Source organism: Sinocyclocheilus rhinocerous, unplaced genomic scaffold (genome assembly GCF_001515625.1).
Source record: "Sinocyclocheilus rhinocerous isolate Xijiao unplaced genomic scaffold, SAMN03320098_v1.1 scaffold370, whole genome shotgun sequence".
NCBI classification, from domain to species: domain Eukaryota; kingdom Metazoa; phylum Chordata; class Actinopteri; order Cypriniformes; family Cyprinidae; genus Sinocyclocheilus; species Sinocyclocheilus rhinocerous.
Genome location: NW_015670897.1, coordinates 257,122 through 284,972, shown reverse-complemented (window position 1 = coordinate 284,972; position 27,851 = coordinate 257,122). Strand labels below are relative to the sequence as shown.

Sequence of the window (27,851 nt, the reverse complement as noted above, 5' to 3'; positions counted from 1 at the left end):
AAGTCAGAATTGCGAGAAAAAAGTCAGAATTGCGAGAAAAAAGTCAGAATTGCGAGAAAAAAGTCCGAATTGCGAGTTTTTATCTCGCAATTCTGACTTTATATATCTCGCAATTCTGACTTTATAACTCGCAATTGTGAGTTTATATCACGCAATTCTGAGAAAAAAAGTCAGAATTGTGAGATAAAAAGTCGCAATAACCTTATTTTTATTTTTTATTCAGTGGCGGAAATGGGCTTCCATACAAAAGAGACTTTAAAAAACATTTAAAAAAATCTCACTGACCAAAAAAAATTTAAATGTGCTGTTTATCTGCTTAATTTAAATATTTACAGTGAAAACTGACCAAAATATGTATGATTTTTATGTCTGTTTTAAAAAGGGCATGCTCTTTGAACTTCCCTTTTCAACAGGAAATATGCCAACATGCCAAAGACAATGGTGCACATCAAACCATTTAAACAAAGTGCATTAAAAACCACGTAGCCGGTCCCTAAACACACTCAGTGTTCCAGCAGCAGTGAAAAACAGCAGCTCTGTGGTATAATGGCTTTCTGTGTCTGTGAACAGCATCCACCGCTTCCTTTATAAGTGATGCATTGCAACTTTACACACAATCGTACAGCGCACTGCACTTCAAGAGATGCAGTGAATTCCTGCTGCGTCTGCTGATACAAGAGGGAGAAGAACACCTGACGTTACAGCCCTACAGTTTGACCTTCAGCTGTTTCTTCTCCGCACTTTCAGGAGATAAAGGAGCTGAACAAAACGTGAGATGATGTCTACTGTAATGACAAACCCAGCAGGAGAACAAAAATAAAGCAGTCAGAAATATGAGATCAAATAGTATGTAAAGCAATTTAAAGTAAAGTTCGATATTAAACGCGCCTCGAGACATTAGACGAACACATTCAGCTTACTGTCCAGCTGTTTTTGAACACAAAATGTGTCTCATGTTAAAAAACCCTTAGCAACTCTCACACAGACACTGCATCTCTGAATGAAAGCTCTTTAAAACAATAAAATATTGTTTATAACAAAGAAAACATCTGCACTAGTCCAAATGGAATAGTCTACCATCATGAACCATCTCTAATTTAAATATATGTATTCATGACAGAATACAAACCCTGTTATGAACTAAATAAACTGACAAGAACATATCAGTATTGCTGCATTGATTATTGGTAAAATGTGGTATGATTTTTGTCTATTTCATAATTATAGGCAAACGCAATCTGACTTAACTAATAACACAAAAACATTGATATTGCAGGCTATAAAATGTTTTAAACTGTAATAATATTCTCAATATTATTGTTTTTACTGTATTTATGATCAAATAAAATCAGCCTTTATGAGCATAAGAGACATTAAAAACAAAAGCAAAAAATCTTTACAATTCAAAAGTTTGAGGTCATTGTGTATATCTGCTTTTTTTTATATTTGCAGGGAAATTGGACCAATTATATTGATAGTGGCGAGTCTTAAACAATTATAGACAAACACAGTCAGACTTCACTAATAACACACAAACAGTAGTACTTTTCAAAAAGTTACTGAGTAATCAGTGACATGGCAGGCTGAAAAAGTAAGTGACCCTCTGAATCAGAGCCAGTTATGTGCAGCCAATTATATAGCCAATTGAGATGCCGTGGCATAACTTAAAGTGACAGTGAAGAAATATTGGTAAACTGAAACAAATTTGTAGGGAGGGATGGTTCAAAATTGGTCAGAAGTCGTGTAAAAATCTACAGAAAACATATGATGGAGGTTTTGCTCCTAAAAGAGCATCTGCAAGTTACTAAATTCAAGGGGTCACTTACTTTCTCCATCCTGCATTGGGAAAGAATACTCAGTGTATTCAGTAAAAACGTGAAAAGTACAACTGTGTGTGTGTGTGTGTTATTAGTTAAATGTAGGGTAGGCGATTTCAGAGAGGCTGGCAACAGCAAGCTAGTACTGAAAGCATAAGATCCCACCCTTCCTGCAAATCCCTCTCCAAAGCCACGCCTCCTCCAAAACACATGACCGCACACAGCAGACCAAAAGCTATCCAGCGACACATTGAGAGTCGGCATTGGTGGAGGGCTGAATGCAACGCTGTCAGATTACCTCATGTCTCATTCACCTGTGTAAAAAAACATTACAGTACAAAGCGTATAATATTACAATAACAACGCCTTCCATTCTCGCTCGGTCTGCAATAGCGTAACGGAATGCACTGATGACGTATCATGTCTGCACGAACAGGGTGCGCGGAGGTATAAATACATACGTTGACAGGCAGCTAGGACAGCCTATCATAGCCCTCGGACAAACATTTTATGGTCCTACACTTTCCCCAGATGATATAAATACATATAGATACATTTAGACCACTTAACTTAGTGATTGCTATTGGGATGTGAAGAAACTTTCAACCAGCATAACAAAAAATGTTTTTGAACCAAATCACCTACCCTGCCTTTAAGTCAGATTGTGTCTATAACTGATGAAGATCAGACCACATTTTTTGAGAAATGAATGCAAAAATCTAGACATTTTCAAAGGGTTCACAAACTTATTCCACTGTATGCCAACCATTTGACTTTAACCTGCAAACTTGCACCCAAAAGTCTCAGAAATGTGTCTCTCTTCCTCCTGATCTCAGTGTCAGTGCGATCATGTGTTTGTTATCGAGCACTAGTAAGTGCCCTCGTCTCTGCCTTCATCTGATACTCAGAAACGCCACACCAAAGCCATTTCTGTTGAAGAGTGCTCATCAAGATTCTGATAAAAATGTAGCTCCTCTTTTTTCCTTTCATTTGTGCTGATACTATGTTTCCGAACATAGTAATAATTCTAAGATCCATTCTATGAAGGGCACTTGGATTTCTCTGAATGGTGTCATTAACTTCAATTATGGAACATAACCGTCTGACAGCACACACATATGATAACATTCAAAATATGTCATTTCCCGTCTCTATATGCGAGATCGGACTGTGCTGCTAGAATTTAGACTTGAAAAATTAAAGCAGCAGCTATTTATAATGAGTGTAAAAAAGGTAAAATAAATGTGTAGAAGCGAGTATGAAGAGTGTGTATTAATCTGTCTGTCTGTGCTGCTCAAGGCAAGTTTGTTCATTTTAGTGTCTTCTCTCTATAACTATTCAGCAACAGAATCAATTATAAATGGCCGGTTCTTATATAGCCAGAGATAATGAGCAGGTCATGTGATCTGAGCGTCTAACGGCAGCAGGACTGGCGTATACAGTGATGCTTGTTACATTACAGATGGCTTCTGTTGAGTACCATATGTGAAGGAAATGCAGCACCTTTGAGTGAGTGTGTGTGAATACCTTATGAAAAAGCAGAAATATCTCCAGAGAGGGGAGGAAAGTTCAGTGCCACTGTAAGAGCTGTCAGTCAAAGTGTCTCTCACACACACACACAGAGTCAGTGTGTGTTCAGTCACAGCAGCGTGAACAGAAAAACTGCACTGCAGCGGCCCACGTACAATGACAACTTCAAGAATAAGCAGAAGGTTCAATACAAGTTAAGCTCAATTGTTAGCATTTGTGGCAAAATGTTGATTACAACAACAACAACAAAAAATTGCTAAAATTAACTATTTTTTAATAAAACAAAGACGAAGGTCATGGTGAGGGACTGACAATGAAAGTGAATTTTTTTCAAAGGATTTAAATGAAGATTTTATGTTTGTTTGTTTTAGCACCATGCCATCTACCACGGCTATATTCATGGCGAGAAACAAGTGAAAAATAGAAAAAATAAATATATAAATAAACAACAAATAAAAACAAAATGTATAAACGTTTTTTTAAAAAGTAGGTGGAAAGGAAACGAATGGGATCGGGAAAGATCCGCGAACCGGGACCGGCGCTACATGTCGGCATGCTGCCCACGAGGCCATCGGCGCCGACATAAAAGGTTTTAATAGTATATCTTCAATTTAAAAAAAACAAAAAACAAAATCTGGTCTCACTTCATTTAAAAATCTTTTAATAAAAATCAACCGAAAAGCGAGTCCTAGAGGAGTTAAAAATCATTTTATTAAAGCACTTACATTCATTCTACTGTTAAAACCTGTGCACTGTTTGAGCTGTAAAGTTGTTAAATCATCATTTTTATAGTCGTTTCGAGGTTTTAGGGTTAACAACATTGTGCTGTCATGGCGACAAAGATAATTGGATACGTAATAAAAGGTAAGCGATACATTTTTACCACCATAAAATCAAGTTAACATGCATTCACAGCAAATAAATGATTTTCTTACTCAGTATTTTTGTCTTATTTTCCTGTACAATTATCTAAACTTTCTTAAATTAATACAAGATACAGGAAAATGACTAGAAAAATGTATCAAAATTAATTAAGCTTTTGCTTAAAACCAGGGTAAAAAAAATCTGTCAGTGGGGTCAGAAAAATAATTTTGTTTTCTCTTTGAATTAAGTTCATTTTTCTTCCACCAATAACAGATTTGTTCTTGTTTTAAGCATAAACTCACTCAATTTTTATATATTTTTCAGAAACTGTCTTCGGATTAACAGATTAAAAAATAAATAAATAAATAACTGTACTGGAAAACAAGACAAAACGATGATGACACATTTATTTTCTTACTCAGTATATCACTTTTGGAACAGAGTATTTTTCTGTTTAAAGATCGGCCCCATTTACATCCATTTTAAGTGCCTTACTGTATTCTAGATTTTGCATTTTTTAATAAATGGGGGACAAGTGGAAATTAATTAAAGCTATGACACAAATCCTGTTGTTTTAGCTTAACTTTGAACATGGACAAGTCCGAGAGCCGTCTTAGCCGGGGGGCAGCAAATGCTGCGGTGATGTTTGAGGGCTCTTATTGTACCTGAAAACCCGATTCGTTCCAGACCACCTGATCTGTCTGTCTGTCTGTCTGTCTGTCTGTCTGTCTGTGTGTGTGTGTGTGTGTGCACTCTCCTGAGCTCCTGAGACAGACACGCTACTCCATTATTCAGAGGAAGAGACTGCAGATGTACAGATCTCTGAACACACACACAGGATGGAAAAATCAAATGCGATCGCTTCAATATCTCTGCTGTTTCTCCTAGAGAGCAGTGGAGTGCAAACTGAAGTTTGCTGGTAAAAGACCCCTTTAATCTCACATGCATCTCCTGAAGAGTTTCAGAAGAGATCTCAACATTGTCTCAAACTGTGCTCAGATTTGCCAAGATACTAATACCGCAAAAATTATTTTCTTATTTAGCATTTTTTGTCTTGTTTTCTAGTACAAATATCTTAACATTCTTAAATCAAGATACATTTATTAATCCTTGTTTTCCAAAAAAAAAAAAAAAAAGATAAAAATTAAGTGAGTTAAGTGAGTCAGGAAAAGATATTTGTACTGGAAAACAAGATAAAAATACAGTGAAAATATAAAAATCAAAAGTCATTATTTAAAAGATTTTATAAAGGCTGCATTACCTACAAAAAAAATGCCTAATGGTTATTTGGATATTTTTTTCTTTGCAATAACGTGCACTGATGATTCATGCACAACAAGACCGGAACATGCATTAGGTCTGTTTTGATGTTACATTGACTTTAATGTTGCAGACGCTCTAAAGAGAGACATTAAAGCAAACGTGAAGCCAAAAGAAGCAGAAGAAAGAAAGGTTGGGAAGGAAGAGCATGAGATGTGCTCCAAACACACAGAAATGTCTATGACAGGCGTCCTCTGCCGTCCCTGTAGACAAATGCATGAGCAGCAAAGCTTCAAACAGACAGCCTCCATCTTCCCTCATCTCTTCAATAATGCCCTTTCATCTGCTCTCTACATCCAGACCAGAGACACAGCAAAAACACAGACTAACAGTTTTTGAATCATTCTGCTTCACAAAAACCAGTCTGAGAGATTCATTCACAAATCAGATTGAAGCAGTCTGAGAGACTGTCAGGATATGGTTATGTTTGGTTAACTAAGGTTAGTTACGGCAGCAAAAGCAGCCCGTTTAATTCTAAAGGTCAGAGAAGGTGGGAAATGGTCGTCATCAAAACTAATGACAAACATTAGAAATGGACTTCAATAAAAGGGGAAAAATAACTTTATCAAGTCTACAGCCTCAAATAAGGGACATTATTATTTATTATATCAGTATTCATGTTTATAAATAATAATTATTTAATGATATATAACATGACAATATTAATATTATTAAATGTATATTTTAAAGTAACTAAAGAACATTAATATTTGTATTAAAACAATAATATTAAACAATAGTAATATTTTGTTTTAACAATATTAATATTATTAAATAATATTAATATTTTACAACAATTTAATAATATTAATATTTTAAAATATTTCAACAATACTAATATCTTAATTATAACAATAATATTTTTACAGCTTATATTACACTAAAAATGATAATTGTGCCATCATTTACTCATCCTCATGTTCATCCAAATCTGTATGCATTTATTTCTGTGGAACACAAAATTGAAAAAAAATTCACAAATGAATGAATGAATGCAATTTGTGAAAGCGAATAAACATTTCATGATGTCAGACCACATGCTGTCAGAACAGATCAAATGATACTGCTTTACAAATGAACTTTGTCTTTGATGTGACTCAAATGATCTCATTTATATTCTGATTTCAATTGGATTTTGCATATTCTGTCTGATATGTCCTTTGAACTCAGATGAGTGCAGATATGAGCCGTCCAGAATACCCAGAATACACTGAGCAGCCAACAGCACGACTGAGATGACCACACACTCCTGCTTAAAGGAAAATACTGTCATCATTTACTCATGTCCTTCCAAGCCCGTATGACTTTATTTCTTTGTGGTTATTTCTTGTGATAATTGCCAAATAATTAGAAAAGAAAAAGAGGACTATGGCTGTCAAGCTGCAAAAAATGACCTAAAGGAGTCTGATACACTATATTTCAAATTTTACAAAGTCATATGACAGAAATTGTAATGATTATGCACCAAGAGCTTGTAACACTCCAAAGAGAAAGGAAAACTTGAAATCGCATCATATGACCCCTTTAAAATCTTCTCCATCCACTGTAATACATGTCAAACATAATCAAACGTCTGGCATGAAGCGTCATTCATTGAATAATGGCTTATAATGAATAATGAAGGCATTGTATGACTAAAGAAGACTTGGAATAAAATGTATGATATGAACTGATTTTATGATGCATTCATTGTGCTATTTTTTATTTTTGAAGCCCAGCTACCATTATGAAAAACATCTTCTGCAAAACATCTTCTTTGGTGTTTCATTGAAGGAAGGAAGTATATGATGATTTTTGTTTTCAATTTCATTTTCGGGTCAATTCCTTGAATGAGAGTCCAAACAGCTGATAAAAACATCACAATAATCCACAAGTAATCCACACCACTCCAGTCCATCCGTTAATGTCTTGAGAAGAGAAAAGCTGCGTGTTTGTAAGAAACAAATCCATCAAGATGTTTTTTTTTTATTTTAAACCATTGATTCGTCCAGCAATAACGTCGTCTGGTCTGAATCAGGAGAGAAATCTGCACAGATCAAGCACTGTTTACAAGCCAAAACAGTCCAGAACAGCTCTGAACACACTCATCTACATGGCCTGAGGATTCAGCAAATGTTCAGTTTTTGGGGTGAATTATTCCTTTTAGTTAGAGGCATCAAATCTATTAAACCAGATGAAACAAGCACAACTATATATTTAGCCTTTTTGAGTTGAATTATGTCTGTGAAGCATTCTTAGTTAATGACAGACAGTAATTGCAAAAAAGGTCTTCATGCATTCCTGCTAATTCTTCTGCCTTTCTAAGACGTTTACAGACCGATGCTGCTGTGAAATTCTAAAAACGAATAGACAAGAATAGACCGGAAAAAAGAGACAGAAGCCTGCTGAGAGTCAACATTCCCATTTAGCATTAAACACACTCCAGTGTGTGGTTAGAGGACAGACATATGCTGGAAAACACACACACGCACGCATGTTAACCAGCCCCCCGAGGATCCGTGTGCCCTTCCGGGGAACGACGGATGGGAGAATTAGGAGGAGACACATTTGATAAAATGGAGGCTTAGACGGAAGAGGAAAATGGGGTGAGAGAGAAACCGAGTCGACTTCCGGACACCCGGATATAAACGCAGCATCCTACAAAGGTGATCGCATTTGTTTTCACTGACATTCACACATAAAAAGTGCACATTTTTGTACTGCAGCTTAACGGCAGTTATAAGAGTCCATTCGAAAAAGATTGGAATTGGTGAAATATCTACACTGTAAAAACTGAAGTCACCTTTAATTCAATGTGCTACTTGCCATTTCTTTGTAATTATTTGTGCAATGTACAAGCAATTTCTAGATAAAAATGGTTTCACAATTTTGTCATTGTTCGACAATATAATGTAATGAAATATTAGAAATTATTATGAATGCACAGTACAAACAGTTACTTTTAAAAGACCATCAATGGAGTTTTTGCCTGCAGAATGATTTACAGTATTTTCTAAAATATCAATGCATCTGTAACTTCTATATATAAATGCTGTACATTTGACAAATATGCTTTAGAGACATACAAAATGTGCACTAATTATTTGTTGCAATTGATTTTATTTTAGGTTTGCATAAAAGGGTTTGCATTTTAGAAGCTGTCAATATGTTGATACTTTGTGTAAAAAAAATACCTATGAATATTCATGAGATCACGTGGTCCCTAGGGGGGCGCATACAGACGGTTTCGAGTCTGTCATTTGGTTTGATGATGATGCAAACAATTGTCGCCTCCATTTGAAACAGACAAACACATCTGATCTGTGATCAGCAGTCAACATGGATTCATAACTAGGTGTAGTGGTACAATTGCATTGTATTGTTTGTTGGTGTGTTCTATGTTTACTTATTAGGGTACGTGTTACAAACTTTGTACAGCACTTTGGCCAACAGTTGTTGTTTTTAAATGTGCTTTATAAATAAATGTGACCCTGGAGCACAAAAGCAGTCTTAAGTCACTGGGGTATATTTGTAGCAATAGCCAAAAATACATTGTATGGGTCAAAATTATAGATTTTCTTTTATGCCAAAAATCATTAGGATATTAAGTAAAGATCATGTTCCATGAAGATATTTTGTAAATTTCCTACCGTAAATATATCAAAACTTAATTTTTGATTAGTAATATGCATTGCTAAGAACTTCATTTGGAACTTTAAAGGCGATTTTCTCAATATTTAGATTTTTTTGCACCCTCAGATTCCAGATTTTCAAATAGTTGTATGTCGGCCAAATATTGTCCGATCCTAACAAACCATACATCAATGGAAAGCTTATTTATTCAGCTTTCAGATGATGTATAAATCTCAATTTTGACAAATTGACCCTTATGACTGGTTTTGTGGTCCAGGGTCACAAATATGACTGACTGACTGGATTGCGATACAACTGTGCAAAATTTACTAAGTCACCTAAATATTATGCTGTCAATCAGGACACTCACAGCCAATCAGAAACTCTCTGCTCTCCAAATATTTCTATGAAGTGCAAAATGATTTATGTTTAGACTATAAAAGAATGCTGCAAACAGACTTGGGCAATTTTCACGACCAACAAATGGACCAGCATGAATTTAAAGGCAGTGTATTGATTTTGATCATTGTAGAGTCAATCATCACTACTAGAAGTTAGACGTTTGTTCAAATCTTAACTTAAATCTCAGCTAATAACATCTGCAATTCTGCAAAATCAAATCATCAAATTGTATCAAAGTAGAGGTGTGCTGTTACTTCAATAAATTATTAGACTTACAATTTTCACCTGTACTCTCAGGACAAAAGGTACAAAAGCTGCTACTGGGACGACACCCTTTCAAAAGCTACACATTTGTACCTTTTTTTACCCTTAAAGATTACATTTTAGTAGGGTCATATTTGTACCTAAAGTGTACATATTAGTATCTAAATGGCACATATTAGTTCCTTTTGAAAAGGTACCGCTCAAGTGACAATTGTACCTTTTTTCTGAGAGTGCAGGAAAATAAAATAGATGAAACAAATCCCATAGACGCACACTGAAGGATGCTATTTTTACTTAGACCAATAGGAAACCATCTAGCAACCACCCAGCAAACCGTAGCAACACACCGGCAACCAGAATACTCTCACAACCACTTAGCAAAACCCTAACAAACACTCAAAACAGCTTAGGATGGTGCCGGTGAGTTTTGCACAGGAAAGCACCGCTCATATTTTAAACAAATTACTATGAGAGCCTCTCAATGTTTACACACACACACACAGAACTGATCGGAATGAATTTTCTGTCCCACAGACCAGCAGCCAAAAAACAGCCCAGCAAACATTGTACATCTTTAAAGTCTTCCAATTTGAATTTCTTACATTTCTCCCGCAAAATGGTAAAGTTTTATACTGTGTACTATTGATTCATGAAAACCCCATTCCAGCACACATAGATAAAAGGTTTAGCATCTTAACAGTGTCTACTGGGTCCAGACACAATGCTTTATTAAGCTTTAAAGAGCTAAAAAACACCAGCTCTGCAGCATGCATGTCATTGCTACAGCCTCTTAATGAAACTAAACATTTAGTGAGATGTATTTACCTTTATACCGCTTTACCTTGACACGTCTATTCACTAAACCTTCTCAAATCAGCCTGCATGCTGAATAAATCTACATTACTAGGGATATGCAGACTAAAACGGCACCCTGGGAAATTATCGACAGCCAGCTGTGGATAACTAACTCCCCTCCGTTAAGTGGGCGCATTTGTCTCGTTCTGAACAACCAGCAGCAGACGCACACTGAAGGATGCTATTTTTACTTAGACCAATAGGAAACCATCTAGCAACCACCCAGCAAACCGTAGCAACACACCGGCAACCAGAATACTCTCACAACCACTTAGCAAAACCCTAACAAACACTCAAAACAGCTTAGGATGGTGCCGGTGAGTTTTGCACAGGAAAGCACCGCTCATATTTTAAACAAATTACTATGAGAGCCTCTCAATGTTTACACACACACACACACACAGAACTGATCGGAATGAATTTTCTGTCCCACAGACCAGCAGCCAAAAAACGATCCAGCAAACATTGCACATCTTTAAAGTCTTCCTATTTGAATTTCTAACATTTCTAACATTTCTAACAAAAGGTTTAGCATCTTAACAGTGTTAAGGGTCCAGACACATTGTTTTGTTAAGCTTTAAAGAGCTAAAAAACAGCAGCTCTGCAGCATGCATGTCATTGCTACAGCCTCTGAATGAAACTAAACATTTAGTGAGAAGTATTTACCTTTATACCGCTTTACCTTGACACGTCTATTCACTAAACCTTCTCAAATCAGCCTGCATGCTGAATAAATCTACATTACTAGGGATATGCAGACTAAAACGGCACCCTGGGAAATTATCGACAGCCAGCTGTGGATAACTAACTCCCCTCCGTTAAGTGGGCGCATTTGTCTCGTTCTGAACAACCAGCAGCCAGTGACCCCTCAATAAAGAGGGTGCAGAGTGTTTCACGTAAGGGTGAGCGGAGCGCAGAGACCCTCACTAAAACACAGATGAACCTCATCTCTGCAGCGTTACTGTTCAAAAGCAAAAGCACAGTAAAAAAAATACTAAGATTTTAGTAGATTTTAAACAGGAATAAGAACAATAATGCATAAATATGAGAAGGTAATTATGTATTTAAAATGATACACATAGTTTATTACCAGTGATGGGGAAAGTTACTTTTAAAAGTAATGCATTACAATATTGCGTTACTCCATAAAAAAGTAACTAATTACGGTACTTAGTTACTTTTTATGGAAAGTAATGCGTTACGTTACTTTTGCGTTACTTTTTAAATCTGGACAGGGCTTGCTTGTTTGTTTTTAAAATAAAAAAGTTCTATTTTTGGCAAATATAAAAGCCTTTTCACACCAAAATGTTGTTACTTGAAAAAAAGTAATCTGATTACGTAACTCGCGTTACTTGTAATGCGTTACCCCCAACACTGATTATTACTATGTATTTCGTACAAACTTATTATAAATACTGCAAAATTAGTAAACGCGCATCAACAAAAGAGCTTAAATTTGTACATAATAACCTAGCTGACCTTATATAAATGTTGTGACAAAATGCTTTTAAAGAAAATGTGAATGTTACGATCTTATAACTTTATTAATATTTGATATATGTTCTCATAACGTTGAGAAAACGTTCTTATAACAACATCCTTATGGTGATACTTGATGAACGTTCTAAGAACCTTTAAATATCGTTCTAATCACGTCAAGAAACATTTGAACGTTATCAGAATATTAAGAACATACGTTGAAATAACGTTATATTTGGGGTGAAAATTAAGTTAGTAGAATTAGAAAATTTTGCAACCTTTAAATAACGCTATAATAACGTTTCTATAACATACATCTGTTAGCTGGGAAAGAACAAATATGATCTGGGCACATTTTTGATAGATTTTATGAGATTCACCCAGGCTGCTTCTCTAAGGCTCGGATCAGTTTTCTAATGATGATTACCGTCATAAATCATCACGGGACTGTTATTTGATCAAAAGCAATCTCGAGCAACTATATCATTTAAATCAATACATTCAATCTGAGATTCAGCTATAAAGCTCATCGTTCATTCTTATCGAAAACAGCGATTTGTCAGACGCTCAAGATGAGAGCGCTTTAATAAACACGGAAAATATTCTAATTAAACGTCTTTTGTGTGTATTTTAATTACACAGGCGCGTAAACACAGTGTAAAGAACAAAAGCATCAGCGTGTTGAAAATAATCGCGTTTAATCACATTAAGAGCTTGTAGCGCTGCCGCCGCTGTGTGTTGTGTGTGTTTGATGTTCACACACATTCCCGTGTTGTTTCAGCGCTATTATTGCGTGTGTTTGATGGGAAGCGGGGAATAACCTTACCGGTGGTAGATGAGGCCGGCTGAAGCGGTTCTGCGGCGGTCTGCTGTGTTTTTCTCGGAAGGTCGGGAGCTGTCCTCCGCTCGCGGTGCTGAACGCTCAGTACTGGACAGCGGCAGCGCAGCAGCGTAGAAGCCGAGAACGGGACGATTCGAGCCGAACCGCGTCAGGCGCAGCGCCCCCCAGCGCTCAGGAGGAGCAACCGCGGTGCACTGCAATACTGACTCATTTCAAAACGAGCAATTCCATCACATTAAACAAAAAACAAAAAAAACAGTATGACCCTAAAAACAGACAAATTAAGTAATAATAATAACAATAATTCATGAAACAGTCATTTAAAGGTATTTATAGAATGTGAGGGAAATATAAGTATAAAAGCCTGAATGCACTAGCGACACCAGGTGATGTAGTTTTACCACAGGAACATTTCTGTATCGTGAAAACAAATTAGAATACATAAAATGGTTTTTTTTAAATCAATGTTTGTTGCTGCTTAATATTTTGTAAACTTATCATTTTTTCAGGTTTCTTTGCTAAATAGGAAGTTCATAATATACTAATTAAGTATTATTTAGTTATTTATATATTACTTACCGCACACTTTTGAATGGTATTTTTCCATAATAAAAAATGTTTTCAACATTTATATTAAAAAAAAAAAATTACTTGAGCAGAAAATCAGCATATTAGAATTTCTAGAAGACTCTAACCTGAAGATTTTGGTTTGACATCAGAAATAAATTACATTTTAAAATAAATCCATATAGAAAACAGTTATTTTAAATTGCAATATTATAAATATAAATATATATGTATTTAACATTTGTTTGGTATTTTGTCTTATAATAACTTTTGAATGGTATTTCTGTTTCATAATAAAAATGTTTTCGACATTTATAATAAATAAATTTAAAAAATTGACTTGAACAGAAAATCAGCATATTAGAATAATTTCCTGAAGATTCTGGTTTGACATCAGAAATAAATTACATTTTAAAATAAATCCATAAAGTGTTATTTTAAATTGCAATATTTCACTATTAGAAATATAAATAAATAAAAAATACTTGAGCAGAAAATAATCATATTAGAATTTCTAGAAGACTCTAACCTGAAGATTCTGCTTTGACATCAGAAATAAATTACATTTTAAAATGAATCTGTATAGAAGTTATTTTAAATTGCAGTAACATTTCACAATACTATAAATATATATGTATTTAGTATTTGTTTGGTATTTTTCTTATAATAACCTTTGAATGGTATTTTTTTAACATTTATAATAAAAAAAAATTACTTGAGCAGAAAATCAGCATATTAGAATGATTTCTAGAAGATTCTAACCTGAAGATTCTTGGTTTGACATCAGAAATGAATTACATTTTAAAATAAATCCATATAGAAAAGTTATTTTCAATTGCAATAATATTTCACAATATTATATATATATATATATATATGTATATGTCTTTAGTATTTGTTTGGTATTTTTCTCATAATAACTTTTGAAACAGAACTGCATGCTTGAGGAATGCAGTTTTTCTAATCATTTAAAAATGTCAAACATGAAATCAAAAAATTTACTTGTCTAAACCTGATTCTGTAGAAAGCGTCCAAATGGCAATTTCTTGGGTTTTACAATTTGACATTGTTAACATTACATTTTCTGTAACATTTTAGTATAGACATTAAATCGTTACTTTTCATTCTAGTTCAATTTTACAGTATGCTAGATAATAGTTTACCTAATAGGGAAAAAACATGGGATTTGTGCATCTAATGCTTTACAAAATGTTACGGGACACCAGACGCTTACCATATGAGTGTGATTTGCCATTTGATCACTGTAAGACAAACACACTCTAAGAAAAACAGTCCGATCCTACATTTATTCCTGGGAGGAGTTTTTTAAAAGAGCAGCCAAACAGTCCAAAGCTGAAATTACATGTGGAAACATGAACCAGGCACAGAACGTTATAGATAATATGCCCCACTGTATCACACTCACACTGACCGATAGTTTTATGAGAATTACAAAACAATAACAACAACAAAACGTATGCTGTGTCTTCATCAGTGAGGCATTAAACGGCACGTGAAAAATGAACTGAACTGAATACAATATACTGAACCCTCTGAGTTTCAATCTGGCTCACGTCAATTCTTCTTTCTTCTCCGCATCAATTCTGATCATCATCTCTGTTTTCCTATAAATAATAAAAACTCAAGCAAAGCTGTAGTCATTTTACCATCCATAAGCACTTGCACATTTGTGGGAAAGAGCATCATTGGCTGCATTTGTGAGAGAGTAAAATGTCATTGGTCGTTGCTGCGGGACGAGTGTTCTGATTGGATGCGCATGTGGGTCGTGTGATTGGCTGTGGTTTTGCGAGCGTGTGCTGTCATTGGCTGTAGCTGTGGGATGAATGTCCGTGAGTGACGGCCTGGACGGCCTGTTCAGGAACCAGACTGGGGTCTGAGAGGATTGATGTGGAGGTGCAGAGCAGACGGAGGGAACTCAAAACAGCTGGAGAGAAACACAGAGACAAGACATGGTAGAAGTATTACGATAAAACTGATCATATCTGATAGATCCGACTCGGTTTCTGATTGGATAAGCAGGTTCTGCCGTTGTAAAATGCAGATAAACACACACTGGTGATTTCGGGTGAATTCTGTATGACTGCCAAGTTGCTTGGCAGAAAAAAAAAATATTTTTTGTATTCAGCAAATACGCATTAAAAGGATTGAAAGTGACAGTAGAGACATATATAATTATAGCATTTATAATTTCAATTTCAAATAAATGCTGTTCTTTTGAACTTGCTATTCATCAAAAACAAAACCCTAATCCTAAATTGCTAACGAGTTATATAGTTTCTAAGATTTTCTATTCATTAAATAATCTTGAAAAAAATTTATCATGGTTCCACAAAAAAAATTAATTATATAGTAAAAAGAAATTTTGATTTGTTATTGATAATAATAAGAGCAGCAAATCAGCATATTAGAATGATTTCTGAAGATCATGTGACACTGAAGACTGGAGTAATGATGCTGAAAATTCAGCTTTGCATCACAGATATAAATTACAGTTTACTATACATTCACATAGAAAACTGTTATTTCAATTTGCAATAATATTTCACAATATTACTGTATTTTTGATCAAATAAATGCAGCCTTGATGAGCAGAAGAGACTTCTTTTAATATAAAAAAAAAACGTACCATCCCCCAAACTTTTGAATGATAGTGTATATATTGTTTTTTATCACATCATAACGTATAATTAACGCAATAATATAATAAATGTAACTTTTATCATACGGCTGTTTCCACTTGCGGTTACAGCAAGTTTACCATGATTCTGTTTTCCATCATGCTTGAAAACACCCCTAAACCGTGGTAAAATCAAGGTGATACACTCCTTTGTAAAATGCTATGCAGTTCAAAATAAACAAATAAATAAACTTAAGAAGGCAGGGAGGGATTAATATGCCAGGACGCTGAAAAGAGGTTTGTTCAGAAAGGCAGCAAATGATTCTGAGGTCTGAGGGAAGGTTGTAGAGAGGTGCTGGTCACTCACTGGGTCTGAGCGCGGGCAGAGAGCAGTGCTGGTCCAGCCAGGACAGAGTGCTGCGACACAGATCATCGACACTGGCTGTGGACACCATAGCGTTAAACGACTCAAAAAGCGGCTCGATGAGGATGCTGAACTAAGAGAATGGCTTCAGTTGAGGAAAATATGAAGACGTGGAGGACTTGCATCTTAACAGAATGAATCATGCTAAAAGGACCAGCACAGATGTTGTGGGTGCTGGTCTCTGCAAAAGCATTGTCTTTTTCATGCACAGGTCAATTTTGAAGCTATTTTGCTTGCATGGCATGTCTTCTTTCAGACTAGTAGTTTATACGCATTTAAGTGTTTGTTTTATTACACTTCATCTATTTGCATCCAAAACTTCAGTTTCACACCAACCTTCACAGAGGTGTTCGTTCATAATTCACACTGATTTTATTCCTAAAAACATGGAGGAAATGTATTTCTTCTGGCTGTTGACATTTATTTTGTGATTTATGGAGTGATTAAAAAAATATTCAAAATCCCTTTCGTAAATTTTTTTTTTAACCTGTCCTATGTTCAGATTTCTGTCCTGGAAATGCATGCAAATGAGTGTATATTTAATTAGATAATGCATCATTTGAATCATTAAACTTAACATTTTAAAAACATTTTTAATCAACTGTAGAAGTACGGTGATCTCTGTTAGTTCATTTCTTTTACCTAGTTCACCTGGGTTGCTTAACCAACAAGACTTTCTCTGTCAATCAGCCATTTGATTTGAGATTTGAAACCGCTTTGTATAGGATACGATCCAGAACTTCCAGTTCTGCAGCGTTTGAGCCCTCACGTACTCTCTGAACTTCTCCCTCATGTGGTCGAAGCGCTGTCGTGTTATTGGGACGCCTGTAGCCGGAAGCTGCTGCTGACACGCACTGCATACACACAGTCCAGATACATTCACACTCACGCATTCACGTAGATGTCTCTCATAACTATGTTCACCACACGTTGTAAAATAGCCCAAACGCACTCACTTGATGGCAGAGTTGAGCGTGAGGATCTCGTCTCGGAGTCTCTGGGCCTCCTCGTGGAGCTGAGCTCTCTCCTGCTGCATCTTACTGATGTACTCCGCCGTCTTCTGCAGCGTCGTGGCCTTACTGATCTGAGACCATGAGAGTGAATGAGAGTACAGAGGTGAAGATATTAAACCAGATGAGAAATCTCCCAGACATATTCATCTGAAGCAACTTAGAAGCTCAAATGCATCGCTATTATTCCCTTGTGAAAAAGAAGTACACTTCAGCATACTATTTAAAAAGAGTACTTATTACAGAAACAATATACTGTAGTGCGAAATGAATGTAATGTTTTCGTACACTTAAATGCATGTTATTTACAATTAAATGAAAATGTATTAGTTTAAACTTAAAAGAGTGCTTTATATCTTTATATGGAATTTCATAATTACTTCTACTGTCTTAAAAATAAATTTAAAGTGTTCTGCCAAATGTATGTTATGGTAAACTATAATACACTTTAATGTCATTTCTATTGAAACTTGTTATTACAATATTTATTAATAAAATTTAAATTAGCTTTTATTTTTTATATTTTCATTTTAATTTGAGCTTAACTTTTATAGCAATATTTTAATATTAATATTTTAAATAAGCTTTTATTTTTTTAATTTTAATTTTTAAGTTAGTATTTTTTTTGTCATTTTTGTATTAGTTTTTTTTATATTTCTATTCATCTGTAATTTATTTTTATTTCAGTTTTAGTCATTTTAGTACTTCAACCATATTAACATTAAATGTAATATCCAAGAGCACACTACAGATGAAATTATAATAATGTTAGTCGACACATCAAAATAAGTGTATTTCTTTAAAGTGTGACAAAAGATTATTAAAACATAAAGATTTAAAATGTACTTTAAAGTAAAACATTTAATTTGACATTATTACAAAGTGCACTTTTTAAAAGTGTACTTAAAGAGAGACACTCTCATGACTATGTTTCTTGACAAACTTATATTATCTGCAAGTAGAGTTTTTAAAAAACATGCTTTTAAGGTTTGATGTACACTACAAGTGCACATTCAATACAATTAAGCACACTTCTTTTTCACATGTGCTGTTTGATAGAGCCACTGAAATTAGTGTTACCTTTATACTGGGCTGTGAGCTGAGAGTCGTCACCAGACTGTGTAACGTGTCAAAGCCAAGCTTGATGTTGAACCGTCTCTTCTGCTCGGCAGAAATGTGTGTGATCCGTCGTGTGTCTGTCTATAAAAAAAGACAACATTACAGGGTTTCTGCAGGATTTTTAAGCTCAAATTTAAGACTTTTTAAGACCTGCACAAATAAAATGAATACCATATGAGCGGGGTAGGACCGTGTCTATAGTAACATATTAAACTGTAAAATGACTGTAAAAAGCATGATTTACAGTTCAAATACAGGTTTTCACAAAAACAAAGTTTTCATAAAATGATCAAATTCGCATTTCAGCCTTTAAACCATTTTTAAGAAAACGGATGAGTCAAAAGTATCAATTATTATATTCATTTAAACAATTTATTTTCAATCAATTATTATATTAATTAAATAACATAAATATATTTTACTGTCTTAATTGTTAAAATTTTTATAATGCATTATCTTCTTGTCGATCCACCAGTTCACATTTACAATTCTGCGTCTTTGCAGCGTAAAAACATGGGTTGATTTTCACATTGGTCTGAACAAAAACAGCAGACTGGCTTATTGAACATGCAAATTCATTCTCTGCCAGCAGGAGGCGCTTTCAGAGCGGCAGAAATATATCGGTTTCCTCCGTAATGACTGTACACAAAGAAACGTGCAGCGCTCATATTCATTCAATGAAATCATAGCCTTTTGAAGTTTAATCGTCACATTCAGCCATATCGCAATTCTTGTCTTTCCGCCCCAAAATTTAAGACCTCCTGAAATCATAACTAAGACTGTTAATGGACCTGTGGAAACCCTGCATTAGAAACACAAACTGTGGGGCTATAAAATAATTGTGGATGGATTTGTGTTTTTACTCTTGTGGACTCCATCTTGGCTTGTCCAGGCAACGACTCTGGGCTTTTCTCTGGTGGATTTGTAGGTGACGTCTGTCCCATGTTTCCTGAAAAGCTAACTAAAAATACATTTCAAATTAAGACATTTCATTCCTCTTGAATTAAAACACAATGCTTGAGTTATTATGCATGACATCATATAGTTGTAAATGTAAATATACTGTAACTGTAATTTGCTGATAATGTACTCACTACTCTCAAGTCATCTAAGATGTAGATGAGTTAGTTTCTTTATCAGATTTGGAGAAATGTAGCATTGCATCACTTGCTCACCAATTAATCCTCTGCAGTGAATGGGTGCCGTCAGAATGAGAGTCCAAACAGCTGATAAAAACATCACAATGATCCACAAGTAATCCACACCACTCCAGTTCATCAGTTAATGCCTTGTGAAGCCAAAAGCTGCATGACTGTAAGAAACGAATCCATCATTAACACATTTCTCTCAAGTCATCTAAGATGTAGATGAGTTAGTTTCTTTATCAGATTTGGAGAAATGTAGCATTGCATCACTTGCTCACCAATTAATCCTCTGCAGTGAATGGGTGCCGTCAGAATGAGAGTCCAAACAGCTGATAAAAACATCACAATGATCCACAAGTAATCCACACCACTCCAGTTCATCAGTTAATGCTGCAAAAGCTGCATGACTGTAAGAAACGAATCCATCATTAACACATTTTTAAATTCAAACCATTGCTTCTCGCCAAAATACCAGTCCATAATCCATAATAACGCTTCCTCCAGTAAAAAGGTCCTGTTGTCCTCTCACATCAAAATCCACCAACGTATTTGCTTTGGGCTGTTTTGCTTGTAAACGGTGTTTGATCTGTGCATATTTCACTCCTGATTCAGACCAGACCAATTTTTTCCACTGGAGGAAGCAACATTATAGATTATGGACTCGTATTTTAGCAGGAAGCAACAGTTTGAAGTTAAAAACGTCTTAATGTTAGATTTGCTTTTATACAAACGCGCAGCTTTTCACTTCGCAAGACATTAACTGATGGACTGGAGTGGTGTGGATTACTTGTGGATTATTGTGATGTTTTTATCAGCTGTTTGGACTCTCATTCTGACGGCACCCATTCACTGCAGAGCATGCATTGCTGAGACACTGATGGAAGAAGAAACAAACTCATCTACATCTTGGATGGCCTGAGGGTGAGTACGTTTTTAGCTAATTTTAATCTTTGGGTGAACTATTCCTCTAAAACCACACAAATCAACACACCTGTTAAACTGCTCCTGTCACTTGTGTGCATTTGTACTGGGGAGAGTTTTTCTGTTTTGGGGGTGAGAAGCGGCGTTTGTTGCGTGAGCAGAGAGGAGATGGTGCTTCCCTGCGGGGTGCCGCTGTGGCCATGGGTTGACATGTGCATCTGACAATGTAACGGTGAGAGTGGAGGGATTGCAGTAGAGGCCCAGGGGAGATTGTGGGAAATCTGCGATCCTCCTCGACTGCTGCTCTTTGGCTGTTATGGAGAATAATTAGGATTTTTTAAATGTTTTTGAAAGAAGGCTCTTCAACTCACCAAGACTGCATTTTTTTTTTTTTTACCAAAAATACAGTAAAAACAGTAACATTGTGAAATACTATTAAAGTTTAAAATAGCTGTTTTCTATTTTAAAATGTAATTTTTTTCTTTGCTGGCAAAGCTGAATTTTCTGCATCATTACTCCAGTCTCTCGTCTACATGTCTGTCGGTGTGGTTGTATTATTTTCACTTGTTTTACAGTGTGCTGTAGATATTTTATTTCACTATGAGGAGAACTTACCGGAGAGATGGGTGACGTTGGTCTGTGGCCCTTTAACCCCGCTGACGGAGCATCAAAACTCAACGATGGTTTTCCTAGAGAGAAGGTTTTAAAAATGTTAAGGAATGAGCATCTGTGTTATGCTGTTAAATCTCACAGAAAATAATTTAGACACATTCCTTAGTTTCTAAAAACAAACAGTTGTGAAAACTTTGATATAATACATGTTAACATCAGTGTTATTTTACTATTATTTATAACGCTGATGTTAACATGAATTATATCAATAATGATGTTAACATGTATTTTATATATATATATATATACAGCATATATGATTATAGTATTTATCAGTAATTTGAATTAAGTTTTATTTTTATATTTTCAGTTTTCATTTTCATTTTAGTTTGTTTTATAGATTTTGTTATGCGCTTTTGTCTTTTTTTATTAGTTTTTGTTGTTTTTTTACTTTGCTTTAATTTATTTTATTTTCATTTCAGTTTTTGTTTTATTAATTTTAGTACTTCAACTGAAACTTATTTTATTTCAGTTAGTTGCCAAGGCAGAATTTCTCATTTAAGTTTTTTTTTTACTTTTCATCTAATATTTATATTTTATTTCAGCTTTAATTCAATGAACAAAATTTATTTTTACATTTATACATAATATAATACATGTTAACATCAGTGTTATTTTACTATTATTTATATATATATATACTATAGTTTATTCATATATATTAAATTACTTATATAATTAGACTGTTTATTTTTATATTTTCAGATTTCATTTTAATTTTTGTTTAAGGTTTGGTTATTTTGCTAAGTGCTTTTGTTTTATGTCTTTTTTATATTTCTAGTTAGCTTTAAGTTATTTTTATTTCAGTTTTAGTAATTTTAGTACTTTAGCTAAAACTTGTTTTATTTCAGTTAGCTGCCAAGGCAACAGTTTTTTTAAGTTTTTTATTTTTATTTAATATCTATATTTTATTTAATATCAGGTTTAATTCAATTAACTTTTTTTTTTTATAGTTTTAGTTTCAGATAGCAAGTGCTAAAATTAGTTTTGAATCTGGGACATTCCTTCAGCCGTCCAGATGCTCACTGGCAAAAATTGAAGAAACTAAGCAGGAAAAATGACAAATGAATCAAACATCTACATACGCTCTTGAGATCTGGAAGAGAGCAGATTGGCCAGGCAGCTCGTCTGAGTGGGCGGGGCTGTAGATGAAGTCATCACCCTGGGAACCAATTGGGCTCCTCCTGTCTTTTGTTTGTGCTTCCCCCCGCCAGTGGCCACGCCCACCTGCTGCGGCACAGAGAAGCAGTGAGAGACGCCGGGCGAAGGCAGAGATGGGGTGGCTGTCATGGGCTGGTAGCTCAAAGACATGCAGGTGGCAGGAAGAAACATCTCAGCCACGCTGGAGTATCCATGCTGGGCGTCCAATGGCAGGCCGGTCATGGCAGAGCCAGTGTGGGTGATGACCGTGGACGTGGCAGCCGCACAGGTCTGTGATTGGCTGGAGGAATATCTGTGTCTGAGGCAGGCTGATGGGTAAGGGCTTTCCTGTGCCATGACACCTGGCATCTCAGTGCTGTGACCGCTGAACGGCGTCTGCGGACCGTACGGGACCAGGCCAGACGAGAGGTTCAGAGAGTGATGGAAGTCACTGATGTATTCTGAGCGACCTTTGAACTTGGGCTCTGAGGTTTCACCACTGGGGTTGAAGGTCATGTCGGGGTCGATGGTCTGGCGAGGATAACTGGGTCCAGGTAGGTTTACAGATGAGGACGGCTGGGATAAACCTTCAGCTGAGAGAGGAGGCTAAAAATGAAAATTGAAAAAAGTGAAATTATTTGACAGCTTTTGACACACATTTGGGGAAAATGCATTAAATTTAAAATTTAAATCTCATGAGGTAAATAGTCCGAAGCATGGCACACATTTTAAATAAAACAAATGATTTTACTATTTATTAAATATAATATAATTAAGTTAATTAATTTAATTTTAAGATCATTTGATTTTTATTTATTTTATTTTAAACATTTTATGTTGAAATGTGTACTATATGCCTATAACTATGTAAACAATAAATACAATATAATATAATTATATTTATTTATTTATTTTAAACATTTTACTGTTGTAATGTGTACTATGCTTATAATAACCATGCAAATAATTATAATATATCATATAATATAAATATAATAAAATTGCTTTATTTTTATTTATTTTATTTTGCACATTTTTATGTTGAAATGTGTACTATGCTTATAATAACCATACAAATAATTATAATATAATATATAATAATATATAATATATGATATGATATGATATGATATGATATGATATAATTAGGGCTGTCAATAGATTAAAACTTTTAATCAGATTAATCACACCCTTTTTTTCTGTGATTAATCGTGATTAATCGCATACTTATCGTGAAATTAAGCATATACCATTTATTGTTTAACATGTTAATTTTGTCATTATTTGCTATGTCTAAGTAAACCAATTGAAGGGTGATTCTTACAAAACTAATTTTTCTGCAAGTATTTTTTTAGTATTCTGCAAGTATTTTTTTAGGGATGTCCCGATCAGGTTTTTCTGCCCCCAATCGATCCGATCCGAGTCAATGAATACTGAGTATCTGCCAATACAGAGTCCCGATCTGATACTTGAATATTCCTCTAGGAATGTATGTTTGGTGCACACTTCAGGTACATTAAAGTTATTTAAAATCAATTCAATGTATACAGAGTTGTGCAGAGAGTAAAATAAATATATGTATGATGTATGTACTGTATATGTATATATATTTCAAGATACACTCTCTATCTCTATGTATGTAAATGCACACACTGTATACAGACATTGGCAGATGCAAACATTTTACAATGGTAGACATTGTAAACAGACTTTGTGGTCATAATTATGAATAAGGCACTACTGATATAAATTTCTTGTATTTTATATGTACAATAAGCAGAATAACTGCAACAAAATGGAGATAAGGTTAGAAAGCATGAAGCTTGCGCTGTCAGAACGCCAGTCTGTCAGCACAGAAATGTGTCTATGCATACAATGTATGATCTGTGCATCAATATATCAGACTCACGTGTGCTTACTGTACGACTCCTGTATGTCACCGCAATTGTCCTTACCTTGATTGCAATCCTCAACCATCAAAACTTTACTAGAGAGAAGCTGGTTTGCTTTATCCAGCCGAGAACACGTAGTTTGCATATCATCTGGTGTCCGTTCAGTCTGTATTTCACACAGCGCGACACGTGAGTGAGCTCTCGCGCTCTTCAGAGAATCACAGAATATGACAGAGCTCGTGTTTTAAAGCGAAACACACTGGAATAATTCACTGAAAACGCAACGCGAGTCTCTATTCTCTCTGCCATCTGTGATGTAATAATCAGCCTGGTTTTCTTTACATTAGCGCTATTTTGGACGGATTGTTTGAATGCAGTCGCTTACTGGATCACTGGACTGAAAACCGTCCTGGAGTTTAGCGGCTTGATCGACTTTTGCGTTAAATTATTTTAACACGTTAAGGATTTTTGAATTAATCGCATGCGTTAACGCGTTAACATTGACAGCCCTAAATATAATATAATACAATTATTATCATGGTTAAAAGCATGGCACACATTTTTACGTTAAAATGTTGAAAATAAACTTGTATGTATATGTATATAAATATTAATAGAATAAATACATTTTAATATAATACATTTTAACATATTAAAATAATATAATATTACTTAATGTTCACAATCAATCAAGTAATTTGTAGGATGATGCTGCTAAAAAAAGAAAAACTCTGGAAAAAAACGATGGCAGACGTGTTTGAGAAAACAGTCACGTTTACAGTTTTGTTTGGTGACACTAGTGGCACTTGGCAATTACACCATGAATGAGTGTTGTACCTGTGTTAGCAGAGGTCCTGTGTGTATTATCTGACTGGTGACGGCAGAGGAAGCAGTTGAAGGAAACGCCCCGCTAGACGAACTCTCAAAGAAGCTGCAGTCTGAATAAACCACGTGCTCCATCGGCTGCCCGCGGAAACTCAGGAAAATGTCTAGAAAGCAATGAGCATGAGGTTAATTCTTCGCAAGCAGGTGAGAATGACTCGCATTTTCTTCAGAAATATCCTGAACATTGCAATGGCTCAAAAATGACTTCTAATGGCACAGCAGACACGTCAACTTCCATACGCCTCAAGCAAGCGCCCTGCAGCATGGTTTAGTCTCTCACAGTATCTAAACTATTCCTCTAGACCTGCCAAACCCACATGCAACCAATCAGAATGCCTTCTGGGAAAAGTATTTTCCACCTCGGATGATGCGTGCTTCATGTGGCCATTCAATACCAGACTTTAATGTTTCACACAGTCGCATGTACGCTTCAAAAGAGTACATTTACACTACTGCAAGACTGCACACTTCCCACTGTGATGCTATTGAACAGAACATTTCAAGCTAATCTCTGATTCAATGAGAACAACATTTACAAATCAGACGTGGAAGCACATCTTCACTCAAAGCTCGTGGAACTGCAGTTATTCTGACGTTTACTTGATAAAAATCAATAAGGATTTGACAGCAAAAAGACACATGTAGCACCAGCTGAAGGTGGATGTTTGTACAATTACACTAAAGCCCCGTTCACACCAAGAACGATAACTATAAAGATAACTATAAAGATAACGATATTAGCGTCCACACCAGCGAACGATATCGTCTGTTTATTCTAAGCGCACGCGCGTCTGCCGCTTTACATTTTTGAGCTCGTTACAGCAGGATGGATTCTGATTGGCTGTCAGTGTTTGTATCGTTCTTCAGCTGGAAAAAAAAAATAGTTCTGGAAGTGATTCCAATTATATCTTTCTCTGTGTCTTTATCTTTATAGTTGTGGTGTGGACTCTGCTATTCTTTAATATTGAGAACTATTTTTATAACTATATCTTTATCGTTATCTTTATAGTTATCGTCCTTGGTGTGAACGGGCCTTAAAAGAGCTTTCACTTGCTAAAAAAGACAGAAGGCATGCAGTAGATTGAGTGCAACAGGCTTTTCAGCAAAGTTTTGATGATGTTGATCATTTAGAGGCCTTAGAAATGCACGTATTAAATAGGCTTTACAGGGTTAAACTGTGGCATTCTCATCTGTGTGCAAAAGCTGTTCGATAATCAGAATGTGGATAATTCTATTTTCTTCTGATACACATTTTTGAACACTTAAAGTTAAATGCACCTGCCAAAAATTGCAATAAAATAAAAACACAATATCTGTCAAATATCTGCGATTATTTACATTTACATTTAGTCATTTAGCAGACGCTGGATTAATTGTAGAGGTTTGATAGAACTGGCTGGAAGACCTGCCAAGAGAGCATTGCAATAGTCCAGCCTGGATAGAACAAGAGCTTGAACAAGGAGTTGTGTTGCGTGTTCTGAAAGAAAGGGCCTGATCTTCTTGATTATTATGTCCATATTGCACAGCCCTACTGTACATTGTCCCGTATAGTTTAGCGTATTCTTTACAATGACAGAAGATAAATCAGTACACAAATGGAGGGAATTGAATGAGTGAACGGTGTTGCTGTAATAAAGTAAACTCATCCCTCCAAATGACTCACTATTGAGGGCTGATCTCTTCCTGTCTGACTTCTACTCATCAGTCACTGACTCTTTACCCTTTAAATGACCCCGTCACAGATGAGGAAATCTCACATATGCCACAAGGGGTTAAACTCATTCATTGCCCTCTAAACACCCAGAAAGTGAAGCACAGACAGATTGTTGGGCCGGCTTCACTAAAAATTGCACAAATGAAAATTTGAACTTCCCTATAGCTCGTCAAAGTTATGCAATACTAGTTATCAACTATGTATCTATTCATAAATTCATCACCCATTTATTTTTTACTGTTCTTAAGTTTGTTTGTTTTTTGCATTTCCAAATAATATTAACTCTTAATAATGAATCAATAATTATATATATGTTATTAAATATTCATCAATAAATTAATATTGAAAAATAATTGTAACAAATAATCATTATATTATATATAGTATTTAGGTATATGAATTATTTAATTGCTATATTCAATTTAAATTATATTTCTTAACAAAATGTCAAACTACAGATAAAACGTACTGTTCACAAATATTAATTCATATATTAATATTGAAATATTGAAACAAAAATATTTTATTTTATATTAATGACTACATTTAAATTAAAGTGTAATTATATTACTTAGTAACATATAAACGACAGATAAAACATTGTTCAGAAATATTAATACTGAAATTTTGTTTACATTTCATATTATTTAATTATATTAATGACTATATTTAATTTTATATTTAAATTATATTTATTACAGCTAAAACATTTTTCATAAATAGTAAACAATATATTAATA

At 34.9% G+C, this 27,851-nt stretch overlaps 2 protein-coding genes across 2 annotated transcripts in view; both read right to left on the bottom strand.

Annotated features, from left to right (window-relative positions):
• srrm3 (serine/arginine repetitive matrix 3) overlaps positions 1-13,196 on the bottom strand; it is a 94,307-nt gene extending 81,111 nt beyond the window's left edge. Inside the window, exon 1 of the mRNA XM_016546290.1 lies at positions 12,970-13,196. The gene's annotated coding sequence lies outside the window, so the exon portion shown is untranslated. The remainder of the gene's footprint in view (positions 1-12,969) is intronic.
• A 1,653-nt stretch (positions 13,197-14,849) lies between these two features.
• LOC107734345 (carbohydrate-responsive element-binding protein-like) overlaps positions 14,850-27,851 on the bottom strand; it is a 28,782-nt gene continuing 15,780 nt past the window's right edge. The window contains exons 7-16 of the mRNA XM_016546279.1: positions 25,350-25,505; positions 22,566-23,226; positions 21,424-21,497; positions 20,879-21,119; positions 19,606-19,703; positions 18,704-18,823; positions 17,570-17,697; positions 17,344-17,467; positions 16,557-16,686; positions 14,850-15,496 (exon numbers count right to left, since the gene is read on the bottom strand). Coding sequence (XP_016401765.1) covers positions 15,372-15,496; positions 16,557-16,686; positions 17,344-17,467; positions 17,570-17,697; positions 18,704-18,823; positions 19,606-19,703; positions 20,879-21,119; positions 21,424-21,497; positions 22,566-23,226; positions 25,350-25,505 — 1,857 coding nt within the window. The 3' untranslated portion in view covers positions 14,850-15,371. The remainder of the gene's footprint in view (positions 15,497-16,556; positions 16,687-17,343; positions 17,468-17,569; positions 17,698-18,703; positions 18,824-19,605; positions 19,704-20,878; positions 21,120-21,423; positions 21,498-22,565; positions 23,227-25,349; positions 25,506-27,851) is intronic.